Raw genomic sequence first — 22459 nt, 5'->3', positions numbered from 1 at the left:
CTGTTTACATAAAATCTGAAAATATCAATGACAAAAACTACATAAAATCTATAAGTCTCAAATATAAAAAATAATTCATTAAATTACATAAAGTCTCTGAGTCTCAAATACTAGAAATACATAAATTATCCAAAGACAACTTGAATTTTGGCGAGTTGCTTTCCCTTTGATTGCGTGATTCACACTAATGAGTCAACGAAAACAACTTCATCATCTCCATCGTTAGATACATCATGTTGCACCTCTAAATAAAAAAACATTATAGAATATATTAATGAATGATAACAATGAAATAATAAATTTGGTGTAACAAAATTACAAGTACATAAAATTAATACTACCTTTCTCCATTTCTTGTAACTCTTTCAAATTTTCTTCCATATCCTCTTACTTTTTCTGTTCCATATGTATTCCCGCCCCGCTTTTAACTTCTTATCTGGAGGCAAAGTAGATTGCAATTCTTCCATATCCTTTTTCAGAAAGTGGCTGTGACATTTCTTGAGAAAAAGCAGCAGATCTTTTGGATTGAGAGCTCTCCATCTTCACTATAATTATACACAATCTTCAATATAATTATACACAATATAAGTAATTTTTAAGTAACAATTATAAACACATAACATTTTATAAAAAAATGTGAGAACAACTTACATTGCAAGAGTAAGAATCCGTGGTTCTTGTTGATCCTAAACATATAAAACGATAGAATTCAATTACAATTCAAATTGAATTCACAAAATAAACAGAATACATACAAATATACAATACACCAGCAAGGCAGCAAATTCTACAATATGAACTAAATTCGAAAGAAACGGATTTTAAACAGATTTATCAATCTACTTTAAACAGATTTATCAATCTTTTCTGATTTATCAATCTACTCCCAACAAATTCACAGAATAAACAGATTTTAAACACACAAATCGAAAGAAACCACAATTCAACATGCATTCGAAACAAATGAACTAAAATAATTAAAAAACAGTTACTTAAAATAAATAAAAAACCTCAAAAAAAATCATGAATTCGAAAAAAATGAACTAAAAAACAGAACTTGCAAACATTAAACAATCATAATAAGCAATTGAAATACAAAATACCCAATTCAAATATAATTAGATTTAATTTTTTTTTTAAAAAAAAGAACTTACAGGATACCAAAATTCAACATGCATTCGAAACAAATGAACTAAAATATTTCAAAAACAGTTACTTAAAATAAATAAAAAAAACCTCAAAAAAAATCATGAATTCGAAAAAAAATTAACTAAAAAACAGAACTTACAAACATGCAAACATCAAACAATCATTATAAGCAATTGAAATACAAAATACCCAATTCAAATATAATTAGATTTAATTAAAAAAAAAAAGAACTTACAGTGAGATGCAGATGCAGGGTGTAGTCGTCGACTCGTCGTTGCAGGATGTACAGCGTGTAGTCGCTGCTGGTCTGGACGTCTGGTGGGCGGTGGCGACTTCCGACTTGTGTCTGGGCGCCTGGGCGGTGGTCTGGAGGGAGTGGGTGTTGCCGTGTGTGCTTGTCGGCTGAGAGAGAGAGAGAGAGAGTGAGTGAGGAGTGAGTTAGGGTTAGTGTGTTAACAAAAATGAAACTGACTTCTTTTGAAATTTGGGATTTTTTTTTTTTTTTATAAAAAACGTATTTTTAACGGGTTTCAGGTCCAGACCTGAAAACCCCGGGTTTGGACCTGATTCGGACCGGGACCGGGACCGGACCTGAATCTACAGGTCCGGGTTAGGTCCGGTCCCAACAGGTCCGGGTCAGGTCGGTTTTCAGGTCCGGTACTGTTCATGTACACCCCTACCTCCGGGAGTCCAATTGGGTGGGTGGAACTATCCAATTTGCCTTTAAACTGCTAATTTACCGGTTTACAACTTTCACCGATTTCATTTACTCAAGCCTACCACGAAAATCGATGACAGCATATAATGATCATATATGGTTCCAAACGGCATTATATGACCCCATACGTATTCCCCAAAATCTCAAGACTTTTCGACACCGGGCCTCGAAACCTCTAAAATTGCTCAAAAAACGTGGACATTAACCTTTAATTTTTGACTTATTTTCGCCCGAAAATAAAAATTGCTGAAATGTTTACCATGGTCCTTAATACCCTCCGGTATTCCAATTGGGTGGGTGGAACCATCCAATTTGCCTTTAAACGACCAATTTACAAGTTTACAAATTGCACCGATTTCACTAACTCAAGCCTACCACGAACATTTATGACAACAAATAATGATCATATATGGTTCCAAACGGAATTATATGACCCCGAGATGTATCCCCAAAAATTTCAAGACTTTTCAAAACCGAGCCCCGAAACCTTCAAAATTTCTCAAAAAGCGTGGATATAAGTCTTCAATTTTGTAATTTTTTGACTTTTTTTTCGCCCGAAAAAAAAAATTCCGAAATGTTTACCATGGTCCCTAATATTATTCGGGAGTTCAATTGAGTTGGTGGAACCATCCAATTTGCCTTTAAACGACTAATTTACCGGTTTACAACTTGCATGGATTTCATTAACTCAAGCATACTACGAACATTTATGACAACATATAATGATCATATATGGTTCCAAACGGCATTATATGACCCCGAGAAGTATCCCCTCAAATATCAAGACTTTTCTACACTGGTTTCCGAAACCTCCGAAAATTTTCAAAAAACGTGGATAATAGCCTTTAATTTTGGAATTTTTTGACTTTTTTCGCCCGGAAATAAAAATTGCTGAAATGTTTACCATTGTCCCTAATACATTCCGGGAGTCCAATTGGGTGTGTGGAACCATCCAATTTGCTGTTAAACGACCAATTTACTGGTTTACAACTTGCACCGATTTACCGGTTTTCAACGACCAATTTAATTAACTTGCACCGAACACGACTTGAACCGAAATTGACCCTAACCCGTCAAAACCCGAATTTAACCCGACTTGTTACTAACCTGACCTGAATTCAGCCCGACCCGTTCCTAACCCGACCCGAGTTTAACCCAACCTGTTACAAACCCGACCAGAAATCAACCCGATTTGTTATTAACCTGGCCCAAATTCAATTCGACTTGTTATTGACCTTACCCAAATTTTAATATACCTATTACTTACCCGACCCAAAAATTCAACCCGATATGTTACTAACCCGACTTGTTATTGACCTGACCTAAATTTAACCCAAATTGTTCCTGACCCGATTTCAAATCACGTTAAATGCAATTTAGACCACCTTATTATTGTTGATCAAAGCACTTTGTCTAAGAAGACCAAGTCGGTCCAGGCCAGCAAAAGAAAGGAGCATCATCCTTAAATTTAAGAGTTAAATATAGTAGTTGTATATATTTGTTGTATGGTCAAAGGGGATAATTATCTTACTAAATAGTTCCCTAGTATATTGTCATATATATTATAGCCAAAGGAATAATTAGCTTGATAAAAATGATAATTATCTATTTATAGTTGAATCCGAATATGACCCGACTTGGAAATGACCCAACCTGATTGTAACTTGGAAATTATTGACTTGAACATAACCCGACTTGAATCAGAGAATGACCGTATTGATTTGAACCAAACCCGACTTGAACTCGAGAATGACCCCTTGAAAATGACCCTACCTAATTACAATCCGCAAATTATTGACTTGAAATGAACCCGACTCAAACCCGAGAATGATCCGACCTGATTCTAACCTGCAAATTATTGACTTGAACCGAACCCAAGAATTACCCTAGCCCGTTTTAACCCGTGAAAACCCGTGTAGGACCGATCATCGGTCTCCTCCTAGGGATTAAACCCGACCTATTGTTCACCCGACCCGAATCTAACCCGACCTATTATTAACCCGACCTAAACCCGATAAGTATGACCCGACGTGACTCAACTCAAGCATAACCCAGCCCAAACCCAACCCCCATAGGCCATGGAATTAATCTGAATTGATCCGACCCGAGTTGACTCGACCCACTCTTACCCGACCCAAATCCAAACGGTTGACCCAAATTGACAACTCTATTGATAACTGTTGTCTAAAAAAACAAAAGAGGATTGCTGATTACCAAATATGTTAACAATTGCAGAGGATCGAGGGCCAAACTTCCCTCTTTCCCATTGTATACCAATTAATGATGGGCCTCGAGGCCTACCGGTGGTGGAACCTGGATGTTATCCAAGCCAAACTTTTGAGAGACCAAGCCCAGTTATCCAAATCCAATGGCAGCCGAGCTGTTTCAAGATGGGCCGTGATTGGGGGTGGGCCAATTCTAACCCAGCCCACTCTCCATTCCTTATCCCATCCTTCGTCTATTGAAGAAGATGAGGAAACATTGAAGTATATTAAATTATTGACATGAACAGGCCGTGGTACCCTAAATTGGAGTGTGCTGTTTACCGAAAGTGCCTGGTAAAGCAAAAGAGAGAAGACATTGAACTGGCTCTTGAGCAACTAATGCCATGGAATGCAGGAAAAAAAATCTCAATTCAATCACATATCACAGAATCACGACTAAAGCTCATAGTCTCATACAGGATCAGAGCGACCTAGTTGAGGCCTTGAGGGTGGTCGAGCAGGATTGCTAGCCCATCTCTTGTTGAACCAAGCTCAACAAAATAATCATCATATTCATCAATATAGCATAAATAAGGATCATTTGTTTTTCACAAGCAAAAGAAAAAAAAAAAAAAAAAATCTTCAACTGAGCAACAAAAATTAGAAAATTGCCACCAAGCTGCTTACTGTAAGACTTCATAGCTCTAGTTTTCAAGTTTGATACCATAACTCAATGGTAATCTTATTTGCACAAACCATGTTTGGCAAAGATTGGTGGTATACTTGTTAAGTGCTACAACCAGCAAACTAGTTTGACTTAGCCTAATAACAAATTTGTTGATTTACAGTTTCAAGTATGTGAATATCCTGGCTTATGTTCACAAGAGCCAAAGACCAGGTATCAAATTGCATATGAATCAACTATGAGTCCTTACTGAAGTGAATGATATAATACTTCAAGAAACACAACTAAATCAACAAGTCCTTACTGCATTTCATATTCACAGTTCACCTAAAGAATTCTTTGAAAAATGTCCGCTATTCCTGGTGCCTGGTGGCATTAGCAATCACACAAGATCATTAGAAACTATCTAATTCATAGCTATAAACTGACCTAGAAGAGTAACAACTACCTTTTTACACCAACTGCATAATTCACCTCTATTTTGCTCCATGTTTAGCAGTCTCAATTGGAATCAAACTAAGGAAAAACAAAATTACCAGAATCAGGGCAGTAGCTTCCTTCAATCTCACTGAATAGGCTCAACTGTTACACCAAACACGCAAATACAAAGCTTAGGGTGGATTCCTAGATATCCATAACTAATTTACCATCGACAAGTCCATAAAGAATGTCCTGAAGTCTATCAGATGGACCTACAGAGCACCTTAAGCATCTCCTTAATCGTTACCAACAACAATTCCAATACCCCTCTGCCCCCTCTTTCTATCCTAATCCCATGTCGCCGATCTCACCCTACAAACACACACACACACAAACACACAAACACTAAATACGGCATCAAAGCCAACTTATTCATTCATTACCATTGACAAGTCTCTGCCCCTTCTTTCTATCCTACAAACAAACACACACCAAAGACGGCTTCAAAGCCAACTAACTTAGCTACATCCAATCAAACACAATTTCAGACGATCAAATCAAACAACTACGAATAAACAAAATTGAATTATATCCCATCAAAATTAACACATTAAACCATTAAATAAGCCGAATGAAACCAATCACACAAGAATGCAAGATCGATATAAACCTTATAATTCATAGCTTGCTGGCTGACCCTATGACTCCCTTCTTATACCAAACTCAAAATTCACCAATATCTATATTACTCCGTGTTTAGCAGCTCAATCTGTATGATTTTACTAAGACAAAACCTCCAGAATAGGAGTAATATAGCCTTCGATCTCACTGAAGGCTCAACTATTACACCAAATACACAAATCATCAAGCTTAAGGTAAATTCCGATACATAAATCGTTACCATCGACAAATACAAATGAAACCTAAGGTAGATAATCTTTCCTCCCTCTTTCTACCCTTATCCCCTGTTAGCCGTTGCATAACTCACCATACATACACAATCACAATCGAAACAGATTCGCAGACGGCTTCAGCATCTTATCAATACAACATAACATAACAAAACATCCCTAATTGAATATCCCACAGTATAAATATATAATCTCACTATACATATACAAACGCAAACTTCCAAATCCCAACAAACCCACTTTAAATCCCAATTAACAAGATTAAAGCAAATAAACATAAACTATAAATATACCAAATCAACAAGATTAAAGCAATAAACATCAACTATAACAAAATTGAACTAATAATAAACACATTAAACCATTAGATAAGCCGAAGCAGGTCAAATTCCCAGAATTTTTTAACAGTATTTCACCACAATAACATCATTAAAACCCTAAAAAAATCCCAGAAACTTCACATAAATTCATCCTTAAACACAAAATTAAGCAATCAAACCACCACCTCTGAGCGCAAGAACAAGATGAAGAACAGAACCACCTTCAATATTATAATCCTTAGCAGTCTTATCATCAGCAAGCTGTTTCCCAGCATAAATCAACCTCTGTTGAACAGGAGGAATCCCTTCTTTCTCTTCAACACGCTCCTTAATCCGATCAATCGTATCATTAGGCTCAATATCAATCTCAATTTCTTTCCCAGTTAGGGTTTTGACCTTAATCATGGTACCCCCACGAAGTCGAAGCACCAGATGAAGCGTCGATTCCTTCTGAATTTTGTAATCTGCAAGTGTTCTTCCATCTTCCAATTGTTTCCCAGCAAAGATTAAGCGTTGTTGATCTGGTGGGATGCCTTCTTTGTCTTGGATCTTGGTTTTGACATTGTCGATTGTGTCCGATGATTCGACTTCTAGGGTTATGGTTTTCCCAGTTAGGGTTTTCACGAAAATCTGCATCTTTGAGGAGTTTTAATGGAGGAGAGAGAAAATTGAATTGAATTGAGTGTTGGACGAAGAAGAAGAGGTGAAGTAGGGTTGGATTTATAGTTGTGAATTGAGAAGACTAATTGGGTTCGGAATTGGATGCGACTATGTGCGGTGCAGCTTTGATCGAATTGGATTCGGTATGGTGTGTACAATTTATTTTTTTTGTATATATAGGGTTGGTCAAAGGTTCTTCGTATTTGGTTCGGATGAGGTCGGTTTGGGTTCGACTAAGATAGTTTTTTTTTTTTGGAAGGAATTTGATTCGCGCATATACACTATATATATACTATGTTGAATAAGGATTTTATACTATATTTCCTCGGTTCTCTTTTGATTGGAAAGATTGACTAAAATCTGTCAAAATCGACAGTTGTCTTTAAACTAATTTATATATTGAAATATTATGGAGTGAATTTGTTGCTTAAAATATCAATGGTTCAGTAGCAGTTACACCTTAGGCAATGTAAAAATCTAACTTTGTAATTAAAGGAAAATTTAAGAAGTAATGTCATCCAATTCAACCCCAAATCTAATACTCCATAATTTTTTTAATTTTATATATTGAAAATAATATAATTATAATAATTATAAAGTATATTGTATTTTAATTACGAGAGTGTATCATTTGAAATCTAAACCCCCCCCCCCCCCAAAAAAAAAAAAGAGGTTTGAGTGTGCCTAGTAAGATGCAGGAGCCTCGGACTTTTTTGTAGTTTAGTAAAGGTAAATTGGTTAACATAAATGAAGTTGTTATACAATATAGTCAGTATTAAATATTAGGAAAAATTGCTCCCATTAATCTGAACTTTGCCTCGTCCGTCGAAATTAATCCCAACTTTCGTTTATTATCTATTGCACCGAACTTTAGGGGGTATTAATTTCTATTGCACCCAACAGGTCATCCAACCTGATGTAGCAGGTTACCTAGACACGTGTTAACACGTGATAGGTCAAAAACAAAAAATTTTAAAAAAAAAGAAAAAAAAACAAAAAAAAAATTTTAAAAAAAAACCTGCCAAACCCAACCCCCCACCCCTATCCCGGAAAACACTACATCACCACCCCTAACCTCGCCGGAAAGTCGCGCCCACCCCCGAAAACCCCTCCCCCGCCGCCGGAAACCGCCGCCCAGCCACCCCTTCCCTTTCCCCACCCCCGAAAACCCCTCCCCAGCAGCCCAGCCACCCTCGAAAACCCCTTATCCCCCTCGAAAACCCCTCCCCCGCCGCCGGAAACCGCCGCCCAGCCACCCCTTCCCTTTCCCCACCCCCGAAAACCCCTCCCCAGCAGCCCAGCCACCCTCGAAAACCCCTTATCCCCCTCGAAAACCCCTCCCGAGCAGCTTCCGTTTTCCGGCAGGAGAGTGGTCGTTTCCGCCCCCTCCGATTCGTCCCCTTCCTCAGATCACCCCCTTCCTCCCTTCCTCCCTTCCTCCCTCCGATTCCGCCCTCTTCCCCTTCGTTTCCATCCACCCCCTTCCTCTTCGATTTCCGACCTCGATCGACTTCTTCTCGTTGGCCATTCTGGAGCTTTACCCTTCGATTTTCGCCCTTCCCCTCTGTTTTCCGGTTGCTGCTTTGGTGGCCGGTGCTCGGGGGAAAACGGGGATGGCCGGTGCTCCGGGGGAAACGGGATGGTTTTGTTTTTTTAGTTAATTTTTAAGTTTTGATATTTTATTTTTTTTACTTTTGAACCAATCTGGTTGCGACACGTGTGCAATTAATCACAAGTCAGCAAAATTTACCTCTTCAACCGGTTTCAAGTCATTTGGGTGCAATAGAAATTAATACCCCCCAAAGTTCAGTGCAATAGATAATAAACGAAAGTTGAGATTAATTTCGGCGGACGAGGCAAAGTTCAGATTAATGGGAGCAATTTTTCCTAAATATTACTCGTGTATTTTGTACATATAGTAATATTTAATATGGAGTACAAATTCTTTTAGAGTATAAACGTATAACATTAAAGTTTGTACTGTATTTTTCTCAACCAAAGTCCAATAGCATAGAATATTATCAACAAAGTATCGACTCATATGATAAGTTTCTTACTTTAGATCCTATAGGTCTAGGGTTTAAATCCTATCAAGAAAGGGTGTTCAGGTGTAGTTGTGTAAGACCCTTCCCTAATAATTCCCTCTACTTTTAAGTGTCTGGTCCAATACAAAACTAGTTTTCATACTTTTTGGGTTTATCCTGGTTGTTAAATAGCCGAGCCTCGAGCATTCTAGACTCGTCAGTCCAGTTTATAAAGCCCAACAAATAATGCTGTTACAGCCCAATTGTCCTCCTAGATACAAAATATTCCAAGTAAAATGTGCCAGAATTCCACCTCTCCATGCTAACTTAATGCATGTAGCAACAACCCTTATTTTGCCATAAAAGGCTGTGTAAATACCAAATTGGCAAATTCTCATGTGATCACGAACAATATTAGCACCTCCGGCAATTAAATAGACGGGGATACTATTTAGCAGTCGTCCTGTCTGTGTCCGGTAAGTTTTATATCGTGCAATGGAGGTAGTATTAGTATAACACAATTAAATCACAATAGGAGGTTATTGTCCTTTTATATATCCGGTTGCATATAACATATAGATATACATAAAAGATACAACCAGGGAGTGGGGGATAGCTCAAGTGGTTACAGTCTCCCTCCCAATTTCAGGAAATGCTTGGATCAATTTTCATCTCTGTCCTTGTGGTTCTCTAAACACTAAAAACGATACGTACTAATGTACTATTTTACATATCAAGCTGTATTACAGCATAAAACAATCAAGTTTGGAGCAACAAATGGATTCCTTCTGAATATGGTAGTCTGAAAGTGTTCTTCTATCTTCCAAATGCTTTCCGGCGTTGTTGATCGGGTGAAATGCCTTCATTGTCTTGAATCAAGAAAATTTGATATTTTAATGCAACTATTTTATGGATCGGAGATACATATTGAAGATTGTATGTTGGACAAAGAAAAGGATTTGGGTTTTTGGATTTATATTGGAGGGATTTTGTAAATTGATAAGAGTATTTGGGTTTGAAATTAGATTCTGGAAGTAAGAAGGAATTTTTGTGAGTGCCATTTGAGTATGTGGGGTGCAGCTTTGATTGAATTGGATTCCATATGGTATGGTGTACAATATTCTTGTATTATCAATGGTTCTTCGTTACTTCTTCGTACAATAGGTTCAGATCAGGTCAATTCAGTTTGGATTACATTAAAATTGTTGTATGTTAGACTTTAATTTGAGTATTCTCGTATATGCTCTCTACAAATGTTGAATTGAATACGGTTTATAGCTAGTACATGATATATATAAAATATATATGTGACTCAATCTTTAAATTCTATTCTAATAAAAGCTAACTTTAATTTGTATATTGAATTCAGTCTAATAATATAAAATCGATTTAATTCTAATAGCGAGAGAGTGGCATTTGATATCACAACAAAAGGCTGAAGATTAGTCTAACAAGCTACAAGGACCTAATCCTTAAACTTTTGTAAGCGATAAAAACGCTATTAAGGTGTATGGGGTGTTGGCCGACATTCTATTGAAAATAAAAACTACAAAATACATTTTTATTTTCTATTTTTAAAATATACTTCTTTGGAGTAATTTATAGACCTTATGACCGAGTTAAAAAATAAAATTGATAGACCCATGAACTATTTTCGAAATAATTTGGATAAAAAAAAATTAAAAAAAAACAAACTATTTTCGAAATAATACTAGTATGACATTTATGTTTGTACTATATTAAGTAAAAAAGTTTACAAATCTATGTTAAACTAATTCTTACTCATGATATATCAATTTGAAATTTTGTATATAATATAGTGACTCTAAAAAGCAGAAACAAAAAAATCCTATCCACCAATATCAGCGTGTGATTGCTATAAAGTCAAACTTTTTTGTCAAAAAAAAAGTCAAACTTTGTAATTTGTTTCCAATTAGTCAATTACAATTTGGGGCTTTGAGGCACACAATTAGTCAAAGTTTTGGGTTTTTTTTTTTCTTGATTTCTAAATTATTGAGGTTTTAAGGCGTAAACTCATTTATAAAGTCTTTTAATTCCCAAAAGTCTATTATAGCCCAAAAATATCCAAGGAAGTAAGAAACCAAATACGAAGTATTTGTATTTGTTAAAAAAAATCATAGTATTTCTCCCTCTTCTCTCTCTTTTCTCTAGGCCAAAAGTAGTCTAGTTCATCCAGGCCCGTTTCTGAGATTTTGGTGGCCTAGGGCGGACATATTAATTGAGGCCCTATGTAAGTATTAAAAATATTTGAGTTGGGTATGCAAAATGTATGATTTCACCCAATTTTAACTCCAAATTCTCAAATCAAATTTTGAAAAATAAAAAATGTATTACGGACTTTACGATACTGATAACTCTGTCACTCTGATAAAGTGATAAGTAGTTAATTTATCAAAATTCTCATACCAATTTATCTTATTTTGTTTTTATAAATGAAAATTTCAGATATAAAAATTCAAAAATGAAAGAAATAATAAAGATTGACACAAACCTTACAAAATTAAACAATGTCACATCAATTCGGTGAAAGATAATCAAAGATGTGATACTTTTATCAAAAATTCAGATTGTTATGGTAGCACTCAAATATACAGATTTTAAGTAAATATTGTAAGAAGAAAAATAAATAAATAAACAAATTATATAGGTGAATTATGGACTTCAAATGATGCATAGATATAAATATAACTAGTAATATGCCCTAGCGTAAAATATCATTGTTTATTGATTTTATTAGGGATTTTTTTATAGAAAAAAAATTAAATTTTGGGTATTGGAAAAGTCTCAGTGGGATGTAATTGATGTCTTAGAGCATAGTTAGGAAAAAACTAAATATTGGGAACGAAAATCAAGGGAATTGAAGATTTGAAGTTTTTTATTTTATTTTTTTATCATTATGGAAATTGTTAATCTAATCATATGGAGATCAAAGGTTCACTTTTTTTTTGGAGGCCCTTTAATAACAAAAACAGAGCATTACAATATTAGGCCCAGGGCGGTTGCCCCACCTGCCCTGGTCCAGCGACGGCCCTGAGTTCATCGGAAATCAAATTATTTTTGACCTTTTTTCTTTAATTTAATTTAGGTTTTGCTTTGCTTTGTTCTCTAATTTGGATTCATATAGGTTTAGGGTTTGTCATTAAAATTAAGATCAGAACACCAGCGAAATTTGCAGGTGTCTCTAGTTAAGTGGTGGAGTGTGAGTTATACCAAATATGCAAATACAATTATGATTTTGATTGTAAAAGTTACATTATTTTCTCAAAATAAGTGGTTTACAGTTATATCAATTGTATTATTATAGATGTTGTATGACTATTCATTAATGATACTACCTCTACTTCAATTTACTCGCAACAAAGGAATATTTTATGTCTCACAAATAATACCCCTTTGTTGCGAGTAAATTGAACCGGAAGTAGTATTATTTTCTTCCCTTCAAAAAAAAAAAGAAAAAGCGTTCTTGTATTTGTTAGCACTTAGCAAGCAGCCAAGTAGTGATAGTTTGGCCGCCGTTTAGGTGGATACCATTGGGATTTTAAATGGCATAGCTTTGGCCCACGAAATAAAGGTTCACTATGTGTTAGTACAAACCACTGATTATGCTAATCTGCTCACCTAGTCTAACATTTAGGTTTATAATTGGTGCTAATCATCAAATTACGGAGTACTTGGAAATAAAATGTGGCAAATTGGAAATGCCTTACGATTATTATACTGTAATACTGTATCTTTTACTAGAATTTGTCGAAGCTTGAAGAGAATCAAGTCAATCAACGATGTAGTCCTTCTTAAATTAACTTCATGTCTCACACCCTTGTTTGAGATGGAGCTAGAAGTCTAGCCATCTGTTCTATTTTTCTCTACTTGGGACAATGAAAACCGAATGCATATTGGTTGTCCATGTAACAATATAATTAGCATCCAACCCGCAGATATCAAACCATAAAATCCGTAAGGATCGATTGGGGCACGGTCAAAGTCTTTCTATTTACCTTTAGAAAAAATACGATATGATTAGCATATGAGTGCTATGCCATTTCTCTTATCCATGCTAATAACCCAATGGCTACAACCTGTACCATTAACTTGGCATGAAAAGTTATGGGTATACTATACCCATCTTATGGATAAAACATGTTGAATTGAGAATCTCTCATGTGATCACGAATTGAAGAATACCAACTCCGACAAGTAGACCTTGAAAAAAATTAGCAGTCTTATCAGATACTCCGTATCAATGTGAACCAATCAAGAATTAATTGGTTGTGTTTTACCACCATCCACATATTTTTAACTAAGATATCAAATAATGTAATCGTTTCAAAGTACAAAAAGTCGTATTCATTACTATTTAATTTTGAATTCTGTTTAATTTTTTTTTATGAATGCGGGTCCAACATGAACGTATCAGATTATTTCCATTATGCGAGCTGTCACCTTATACTCCATAGTTGGTTTTTTTATTTTTTATTTTTTATTTTTTTAAACCTTATACCCCATAATTCCATAGTTTATACTCCTAGTATATAGATGCCATCTTTTCAATCAATAATACTACTCCCTCCCTGTCGTGTTTTTAAGTGTTAGAGTTTGGCCGACACATAATTTTAGACAATTTAATTGACTAAAATAAAATAAGAGGCAAGTAGGGTAGTTGGAGTATTAAAAAATTGTAAAAGAAAGACAGTTGAGTAAATAGTTTATTGAAAAATAATGAATGTGAGAGGAAAGATATAAGTAGTAATTAAAAAAGTACTAGTAGGTTTGAGTGAGAACCATGAGAGGAGAGAGATATAATATTTTAATGTAGTTTTTTGCCAAAAAAAAAGAAGTGTGACACTTATTAAAACACAGCCGAATTTGGTAAGTGTAACACTTATTAAAACACGGAGGGAGGAGGGAGTACCTCCGTTTCATATTATTCGCAATAATTAGACATTTTTTCTCTTTACTTTTACTCTACTTTATATTAAATCGTAGCAAATAATATGAAACGGAGGAAGTATTAAAATTATTATTATTATTTTTGAATGGGATCAATTTTTATTATTGTATGCAAGTTGAAATTTAAATCTAAATCAGATATTTTCTTAGATCGATTTCAAATCGGGCCAGGTCTGATATGATTTTGACACTTCTATTACTCTATAAAAGTAATATTTTTATATAAAAATAGGATAAAATTAAATACACACAAACAGTAATAATCTACTTCCTATGTTTTTTTTAACTTTACATAAGTATTATAAAAGTTATATCTTATATATAATTGCAGAGTCAGTGAATGAGGAGCCTTCAAAACCTCATCCCTCAACTCTCATGCATTTAGTTTTTTTTTTTTTTTGATAAAAATAACTACCAATCTCACTCTTTTTTTTTAATTTTTTAAATCGATAACTACCCATTCTTTCCTTTTTGTTTTTTTTTTTCAAGAGACTACTAATAACATTTCACTTTGTTTTTTTTTTTGGTATGTAGTATAACATATGACATGCATTAGCACGAGTATACAATCCCTTTATCTATAATTTACTATAGCACTCAAAATCCCCAACATTTCATTTTTTTTAAACACTACGTACTAACATTTCACTTTGTTTTATGAGTATTTTTTTGGTACATAGTATATTATATGTCATGCATTAGCACGAGTATACATTTCCTTTATCAACAATTCACTATAGTACTCTAAATCCCCAACCCTTCAATTATGCATTTTTTAGGGATTACCCTCCAAACATTTTCCACATCTTTAATCATCAAAAAAAAAAAGTACAACACGTTTTTGTGCAACTGGCCTCAGCAAATAACTACTTGCAAGTTGCAACAGAACAATTTATGCAACTCCTAGAGCAAGACATTAACTCATATGACACTAACCGAGTAACACGAGTAACCCCTATAACACTGAACGAGTAACCTCCTTTGAAAAAGTAAACCCCATAATAGCATTGCTTGGCCACCGACATACAAAAAAATAAAACCCTGTTTTTAGAGCTTCTAAGCAAAGCATAGAATATCATATTTCAACATAGCACAACAAGTGTCAGTACATTATTAATAAGATTATTAATACTCAATACAACTGAGCTAATTAGGCTTCAACAGAACCGACCAATCCAAAATCGACCATTACAACTCAAGTCTAAATTACAACATTAAAATCAACTTTCCATATTTTAAATATATTTTTTCTTATATATCCCGTGCATTCTGCACGGGTACACTCTAGTATTATGATAATACTTGTTGAGACAATTCTAACAAAATTTTATTGCACATAAATATGTTTTTCCTTATTTATAATTTACAAAAGATGGTAAAAAAACGGATCAAATTAAAAAAAAAAAATGGAAGAAGTCCTATACCCAATCAATAAAAGAGGCACGGGTTTGTCAGATTATAACACATTCCAAACTCAAAGTATTAGTCAAATATTCTAGAACTTGCTTAAATAATAAAATACTGAGTTAGAGTGTTTGTTATGGTGATTATTTGCCGACCATTTTTCATTATCTTAGAGAGAAATTTGGATTTTCTCCTTTTCAGTTGGTGTTTGTTACAATGATGTAGTGTAATTTCAATTATTGTGTCTTCAATTGTTTCAATCTGTAAAATTCATAAACATTTTATATTTATATATAATTATATTGAAAAGTAGACATTATATGATTATGTTTTTCCACAAATATAAAGTACTTGTATTATAATTATACAAATTTGAAGTGGAGATAGTGAAAAAGTTAAATTATTATTGTAATTAAAATATGGAAGAAGTATTTTTAGTTCATTTTGATAAACCTTTGGTAATTATATGACGGTAAAAGCTAACCTACACCCCAAAACACGTTAGATAAGACGACTAAAAGTATAAATATTAAAAAAAAAAAAATTAATCACATCAATTGACGCGTGATTTTACAATGTGTCCCAAATTTTATAGTATCATTTTAGAAAATATTTTAAATAGTTTTTTTTTTTTTTTGAGGCATTTAAATAGTTATCTAATGCATTGAGGATGCTCGTTAGTAAGATTCTTACATATATGATTTACTGAACTCCTCTTTCCATAGGCAAAGACAGGCAAAGTAAAGATTAACTTTGATGAATAAAAACAGGGCAATAAAGTAGAGTATGTGAATAGTTAGAGCATGAATATCAAAGAGGATATATGTCCTCTTGTATGGTACTTTTGCTGATTTGGAGTAATCCTCTTTGATGTTAGGTAGTATAGAGGATCCTCAAGGGGAAGAGGATTCTCATTCATCCTCATCTGGTGAAGGATTATTCATCTCGTCCTTTGTGCCAAAGAGGATGGAGCAAATAAGCCAAAACCCATCGTTTGAGCAATTTTAATGGACAAGCGACGACCTTTAGCTGATAAAAAAAAATTGAAAACTTACTGACATATGACAGAAACTTCAAAGTAGCAAAAACAAGGGCAACGGCTAGAATTTCAATTTGGCCTCCAATTGCTTGACAAGTGTCAACCTTTTATTTGTTTATTTTTAACAAAATTTTACTACCTCAAAATATGTATAATGGTAATTAGTGAAAAATGGTAACTACTTTATTTTTTTTCTCTATAAAATGAACCTAATTTTGGCCATTTTTTATGCACTTTAATTTTTTACCTTTTTTCACTCCTTCCTCTTTTTCCTCTCTTTTTATAATCGGTAAGGAAAAAGGAGGATATTTACTTATTTGTCTTTAATTTCTTGTATTTGTTGTACTTTAGTGTATAAATTAATGTTTTTATTCCTAATTCCATGTGTTATTGTATCAAAATATTGGTAAAGAATTGTAATTTTTATTATGTATGCCAATTACGGAATACTAATTATTATTATTATTAATATTATTAATGTTGATGTTATTATTATTATTAGATCTTATCAATAACAAATAATGAATAATAATATGGTGGGGCCATATTTATAGTATAAAATATATCAAGAGGATACCCTTGATGTGGGAAAAATAAATGGAAGAGGATGGAAGAGAGGAAAGAGATAGTGGAAAATGAGGTGGATGAAAGAGAGTGTGAGGTGTCAAAATAGGGTAAGGAGAGAGAATGAATGAGAGGATAAAACCATCCTCTCCAATATTCATGCTCTTAAAAACAGGGCAATAAAGTAGAGTATGTGAATAGTTATAAACAGGGCAATAAAAAGTATAACTTCCAAAAAAAAGGTATTTAATATGAATATAGTGGCGAAAGAAGTGTTAGTGGAGCATTGAAAAAAGTAGGAGAGAGAATGGTCATAAAATTTTTTTGATCATTGGTGGAATTATAAATAGACAACAAAAAATGTTGTTGATAATATGAAAGTGGGTAGAGAGGGAATAAAAAAGTATTCTTTTTGCTCACTTTTGTTAATGCTCTAATAATGATACAAGCAATGTAATTGCTTTCAAAAAAAAAATACAAGCAATGTAATTAATAATATGAGTATTACTATAATAACGATAAGGCAAAAGCTAATGAGCGCCCCCGGGGCGTTAGATAAGAGAATTAAAGTGCAAAAATTAAGGTAAAATTATTAATTATACTGAACGATGCGTGATTTTATCATGAATTCATAACTTAATACCATTTCAACCAATATAATTTATCCTTATCTAACGCCCCGGGCGCTCTTTAGCAATATCCTAATGATAATACCGTCAATATTTGAGATTTGGATTTAGTTTCCATGATTAGGTCCAATCATACTACTACAATAATAAAATAATGATGATAATTACGAACTACTCCATTATTTTAATATATTAGTGATAGAGAACCACCTTGCCAATAACCCCTATATATATTCCAAATTAAATAAAGAAAAATAAGCTTGTAAACATGATTATGGCTCTTATACATTTCCTAGAGAAACTCCCAATAATCAATTCCCTCTCTTTAATCCTCTTGTTAAGCTTCTTAATCATCCTCTACAAATGGATATATTCAACTAATTACAATCATGCTAACAACAAATTAAACAAACCACCCTACCCACCAAAACTCCCTATCCTAGGAAACTTGCACCAACTTGGTAAACTACCTCACCACTCCTTAAGATCCTTATCACGGCAATATGGAGACCTCATGCTCCTACACATCGGCAGCAAGGCGACAATCGTGGCGTCTTCAGCCGGTACAGCTAGGGAGATAATGAAGACTCATGACATAGTATTTGCAAATAGACCAAGTTTAAAAGTTGCTAGGAAAATCATGTATGATGGTAAGGGCATAGCCTTTGCTAGCTATGGAGAGTACTGGAGGCAAATGAAGAGTATGTGCGTTCTTCATATGCTTAGTAACACAAAAGTCCGGTCTTTTCGACGTGTTAGGGAGGAAGAGGCTCAAGTAATAGTTAAAAAGATTAGTAATATGAGATTATTACAAGAAGAAGTGAACTTAAGTGATGTGTTAATTGGCTTAACAAATGATGTGATATGCAGAACAGCTTTTGGAAGGAAATATACAGGGGAAAAAGGTTGTGAAAATATTAAGGAGTTGTTAGGTGATTTTTCTGAGGCATTAGGAACGTTTTGTATGGAAGATTTTGTGCCGTGGTTGAGTTGGATTGATTGTTTGAGGGGTGTAAATCGTAAGGCAGATAAAGTTGCATTTGTTCTTGATGAGTTTATTGAAAAGATTGTTCAAGAACATATTGATCGACAAAATTTACAGACTGATGAAACAGATGAAGGTGATAAAGGAGAGAAATTGCAGGATTTTGTTGATATTTTGCTTGAAATTCAAAGAGAGAATTCAACTGTGCTTCCTAAAGAGAGTGTTAAAGCCATTCTATTGGTAAGATTACTAGCTAGTTCTTTTTGCCTCTTTTGGTTAAAATTTTACAAAAATTAAAAAAAGTTATTATTGATTGTTTAGACGGCCAAGTAAAACCAACGGAAAAAAAAATTGTTTGCATAAATATAGTTTAAAACAATTTAGGTACTCATATTGTTTCATAATATAGAGTATATTGTACAGATAGTTTTCAAATGGCTACAATAAAATTGTAGTCATAATACTAGATCAAATCTCAGCCATTCATTAGAATTTGACTAATCCTAACCTTTTATTGAGATGACTTTGTGATTTACAAAATAATTTAACAAAAAAAAAAAAAAAAATCTATCCTTCAATTACTGATTTACTGTACTTTAATCTGCTTTGCTCCATTATTTCATTCATTTGCGTTTACTATATTATGAAAATAAATTTATAAATCACAAATCTTCGCACATGGGATGACCGGATGATGGAAGTTGGGTGATTTATTTTAAAGCATGATGAATTGATGATGATGAATGTTTAAATTGGGTGGGGGAAATCCAAGTACCCTTTGTTAATTGTTAATTACATAATTAGATTACCATGTTTACAACATGCTTATATGACTCATGGCTGTATGCATATTTGATGGAGATGTAGAACCCCTAAATGGCGACAAAACATTTTTTCAAGTAAGAAATACAGTTTATTATTATTATTATTATTATTATTTATAATGTCAAAATACTACACTGACGGACTAGATTGATGCATAAAATTTAAAAGGCTAAGATTGGAAACAGTTTCAATGGCTACAATTTTATTGTAGCCATTGAAAAGTCCACACACATACAGTTTCAAAGATTTAACTTTGAGTGATTATTTTACTAGTAATTGTTATAAATTGTGATATTACTTAAGAAAATAGACACATAAGGATATTACACATGATAAAATGTTTAATATTATTAGCATATTTTTTAAAAAAAATTATAGAGGGCAAAAGTAAGGACCTTTTGCTAAAATTAAATGTCTTATTTACTAAAATTATGTATCAAAATAGCGACTTCTAAACCATAAATTCATCAATTATAAACCATTAATGTAAAAATCTAATTCACCTGATCCATTGCAGGATATGCTTTCTGCAGCAACAGACACAACATACACGCTGCTAGAATGGGCGATGGCAGAGCTACTAAAGCATCCTCAAGCAATGAAACAACTGCAAGACGAAGTGAGGGAATGTATCAGCCGCAGTGGAAAGAAAAGAGTCGACGAGGATGAAGTGAAGAACATGAAGTACTTAAAAGCTGTAATCAAAGAGACACTAAGGCTACATCCTCCACTTCCTTTGCTTGTGTTTCGCGAATCATCTCAAGATGTTAAGGTCAATGGCTATGACATTGCAGCCGGGACACAGGTCATCATCAATGCTTGGACAATCCAAAGAGACTCGGCTTCTTGGGATGAACCTGAGGAGTTTCTTCCAGAGAGGTTCTTGAATTCTTCAGTGGACTTCAGAGGACAAGACTTTGAATTCATCCCGTTTGGTGCAGGTAGACGAAGTTGTCCTGGGATATCGTTTGGAATTGTTGATGCAGAGCTTGTACTAGCAACTCTTGCTTACGAGTTTGATTGGAAGTTGCGTGAAGGCTATGCTTTTAACTTGTTTGAGGGTTTGGGTGTTACAATTCGCAAGCGCGATCCTATTGTAGTCATTCCAATTCCTTATTCAAGCAAGTATTAACATACAAGTATTAGGCTCAAATCGCTCAATAATGATAGAGCCAAGATATCAAATTTATCTTTCCTTGTATACATTAAGTCAATTTCATAAGACCTTAATAATTTGGTAATTAAGTTATTACATAATTAACTACTACTTGATTGACTTTTCTTTACAAACATGATGCAGGAGATTGAATGTGCTAGTGTTAGATTAGTTAAGGACTGAAGATGTCTTTTTGAATTTGATAAAATCAGCATTTTGCATGTCTAGGTTTATAATTTTTTTTTTCCCCGCTAAGCCTGTAGAAAAGTCCCAATAGCTATGTCATATTTATGACACAAAGGTCGTTTACCGCTAAGCCACAATAGCTATGTTATATTTATGCCACAACAATGAGTATATATTTATTAATTTTGGGCCTCCAAAAATATTGGGCCTTGAGCGATTGTGCAGGCCGCACATGTTAAGGGCCGGGCCTGATTAGAGTGAATTAGATGAAAAGTGCAAACAGTCAAAACGTTTTATACTTCCTCCGTTCTTTTATTATTGCACCATAAGGGTTTGACACAAATTTTTTGGTAGTGGAAAAAAGGATGAGAGAGAAAGGTAAAAATACCAAGTTGCCCAAGTGATTGTATGCACAAAATAAAAGTAAGGGTTGAAAAGCAAGAGTATATTAGGTATTTATAGTGTGAACACATAAATTTTTTTTCCTAAAATAGATATGGTGTAATAAATGTGAAACTTCCTTAAAAAATAAGTAGTGCAATATTAAAAAAACAGAGGAAGTATTAAATACGAATGGAGTAATAAAAGTAACGTCAGTACAAGAGACAAATAAATTAATAAATCCTACAAGTATTAAAAGAAAAAACAAAAAGAAGATAACAAATTCGATCATGTTTCACGAGATTGTAGTAGGAGCTGTAGGACATGGACAGAGGCATAATTAATGTATGTACGTACGTCAAGTACCGGTGTATGGTGTAGGATCTTTAATTCTTTAGAAAAGGTAGTTGGTGATGGGGCTCTATAAAAAAAAGGAATCCTCCTTCATTATGAGATGTACACAAAACCTTAATTATAAGCAACAATCAACTTTACACATTTAGAAAAAGAAAAATGAAAAAATGGATGATAATTACAATGTTGGTCTCTATATTGTTAATGGTGGCTAACGCTACTAGCGTGGCCGGCCGCCTCCATGCTGAATACTCCGATGACAAGCGGCTCGCAATATCGAACATCTTGCTCGAAGGTGCCGGAGTAGTTGTTGATGATAAGCTAAATTGCTTAAAAACAAACCAAAAGTGCAGCTCCGACAATGATCAATGTTGCCCTGGAAACGAGTGCGTACCACATCCTACAAAGTGTCCATGGTGCATGGAATATACATGCACATGGTGCCCAACCCCTGGATATCAATGTGGTTTATTTAGCCCGTGTTGCCCCGGCTACACATGCACCGGAAATTTTAAAGGTCAGTGCGTCAAAGCATAACGATACGGCCCCTTGGATTTGGATTCGGATGTGCACGCCCGTTCCGTACGTGTTTTAATGTGTGATGGTGGATTGTGTTTGTTTATACTTCCTCCGTTTTTTATTTATTTGTTTTCGTATTTTATTTTGAAAAATGCTATATATAGCCCTTAGTGCTATATATTTAAGCATTGAATTTACTCTTGAAAAATGTATAAAGTTAGGAATTCATGATAGAAACACGCGCAGATCGGTGTGATTAGTGTGTTTTTGTCATGATTTTCTAAATTTAAACAATTTTCAAGAGTAAATTAAATGCTTATATGTAGCCCTTAGGGCTATGTATAACATTTTCCTTTTA

General features: G+C 34.1%; 2 protein-coding genes and 1 long non-coding RNA gene across 3 annotated transcripts; 1 reads left to right on the top strand and 2 right to left on the bottom strand.

The window, feature by feature from the left end:
• Positions 1-301: 301 nt before the first annotated feature.
• Positions 302-1839, bottom strand: LOC110715602. Its single transcript, XR_002510330.1, has 3 exons — positions 1385-1839; positions 652-686; positions 302-540 (listed from the first exon to the last, which is right to left on the bottom strand). It is a non-coding gene; the product is annotated as an uncharacterized LOC110715602 (long non-coding RNA).
• A 4576-nt stretch (positions 1840-6415) lies between these two features.
• LOC110715398 (ubiquitin-NEDD8-like protein RUB2) lies at positions 6416-7224 on the bottom strand. Its single transcript, XM_021893983.1, has one exon. It carries the CDS (start codon positions 7041-7043, stop codon positions 6573-6575), a length of 471 nt encoding a protein of 156 aa, XP_021749675.1. The 5' UTR covers positions 7044-7224; the 3' UTR covers positions 6416-6572.
• A 10677-nt stretch (positions 7225-17901) lies between these two features.
• LOC110715530 (cytochrome P450 71A22-like) lies at positions 17902-20772 on the top strand. Its single transcript, XM_021894111.1, has 2 exons — positions 17902-18920; positions 20023-20772. The coding sequence occupies exons 1-2, from the start codon at positions 17964-17966 to the stop codon at positions 20635-20637; spliced, it is 1572 nt and encodes a 523-aa protein (XP_021749803.1). The 5' UTR covers positions 17902-17963; the 3' UTR covers positions 20638-20772.
• The last annotated feature ends 1687 nt before the right edge of the window (positions 20773-22459 follow it).

Source organism: Chenopodium quinoa, unplaced genomic scaffold (genome assembly GCF_001683475.1).
Source record: "Chenopodium quinoa cultivar QQ74 unplaced genomic scaffold, ASM168347v1, whole genome shotgun sequence".
Classification (NCBI taxonomy): domain Eukaryota; kingdom Viridiplantae; phylum Streptophyta; class Magnoliopsida; order Caryophyllales; family Amaranthaceae; genus Chenopodium; species Chenopodium quinoa.
Note: the sequence above shows the minus strand (reverse complement) of the source record. Positions and strands in the feature narration are given on the sequence as shown.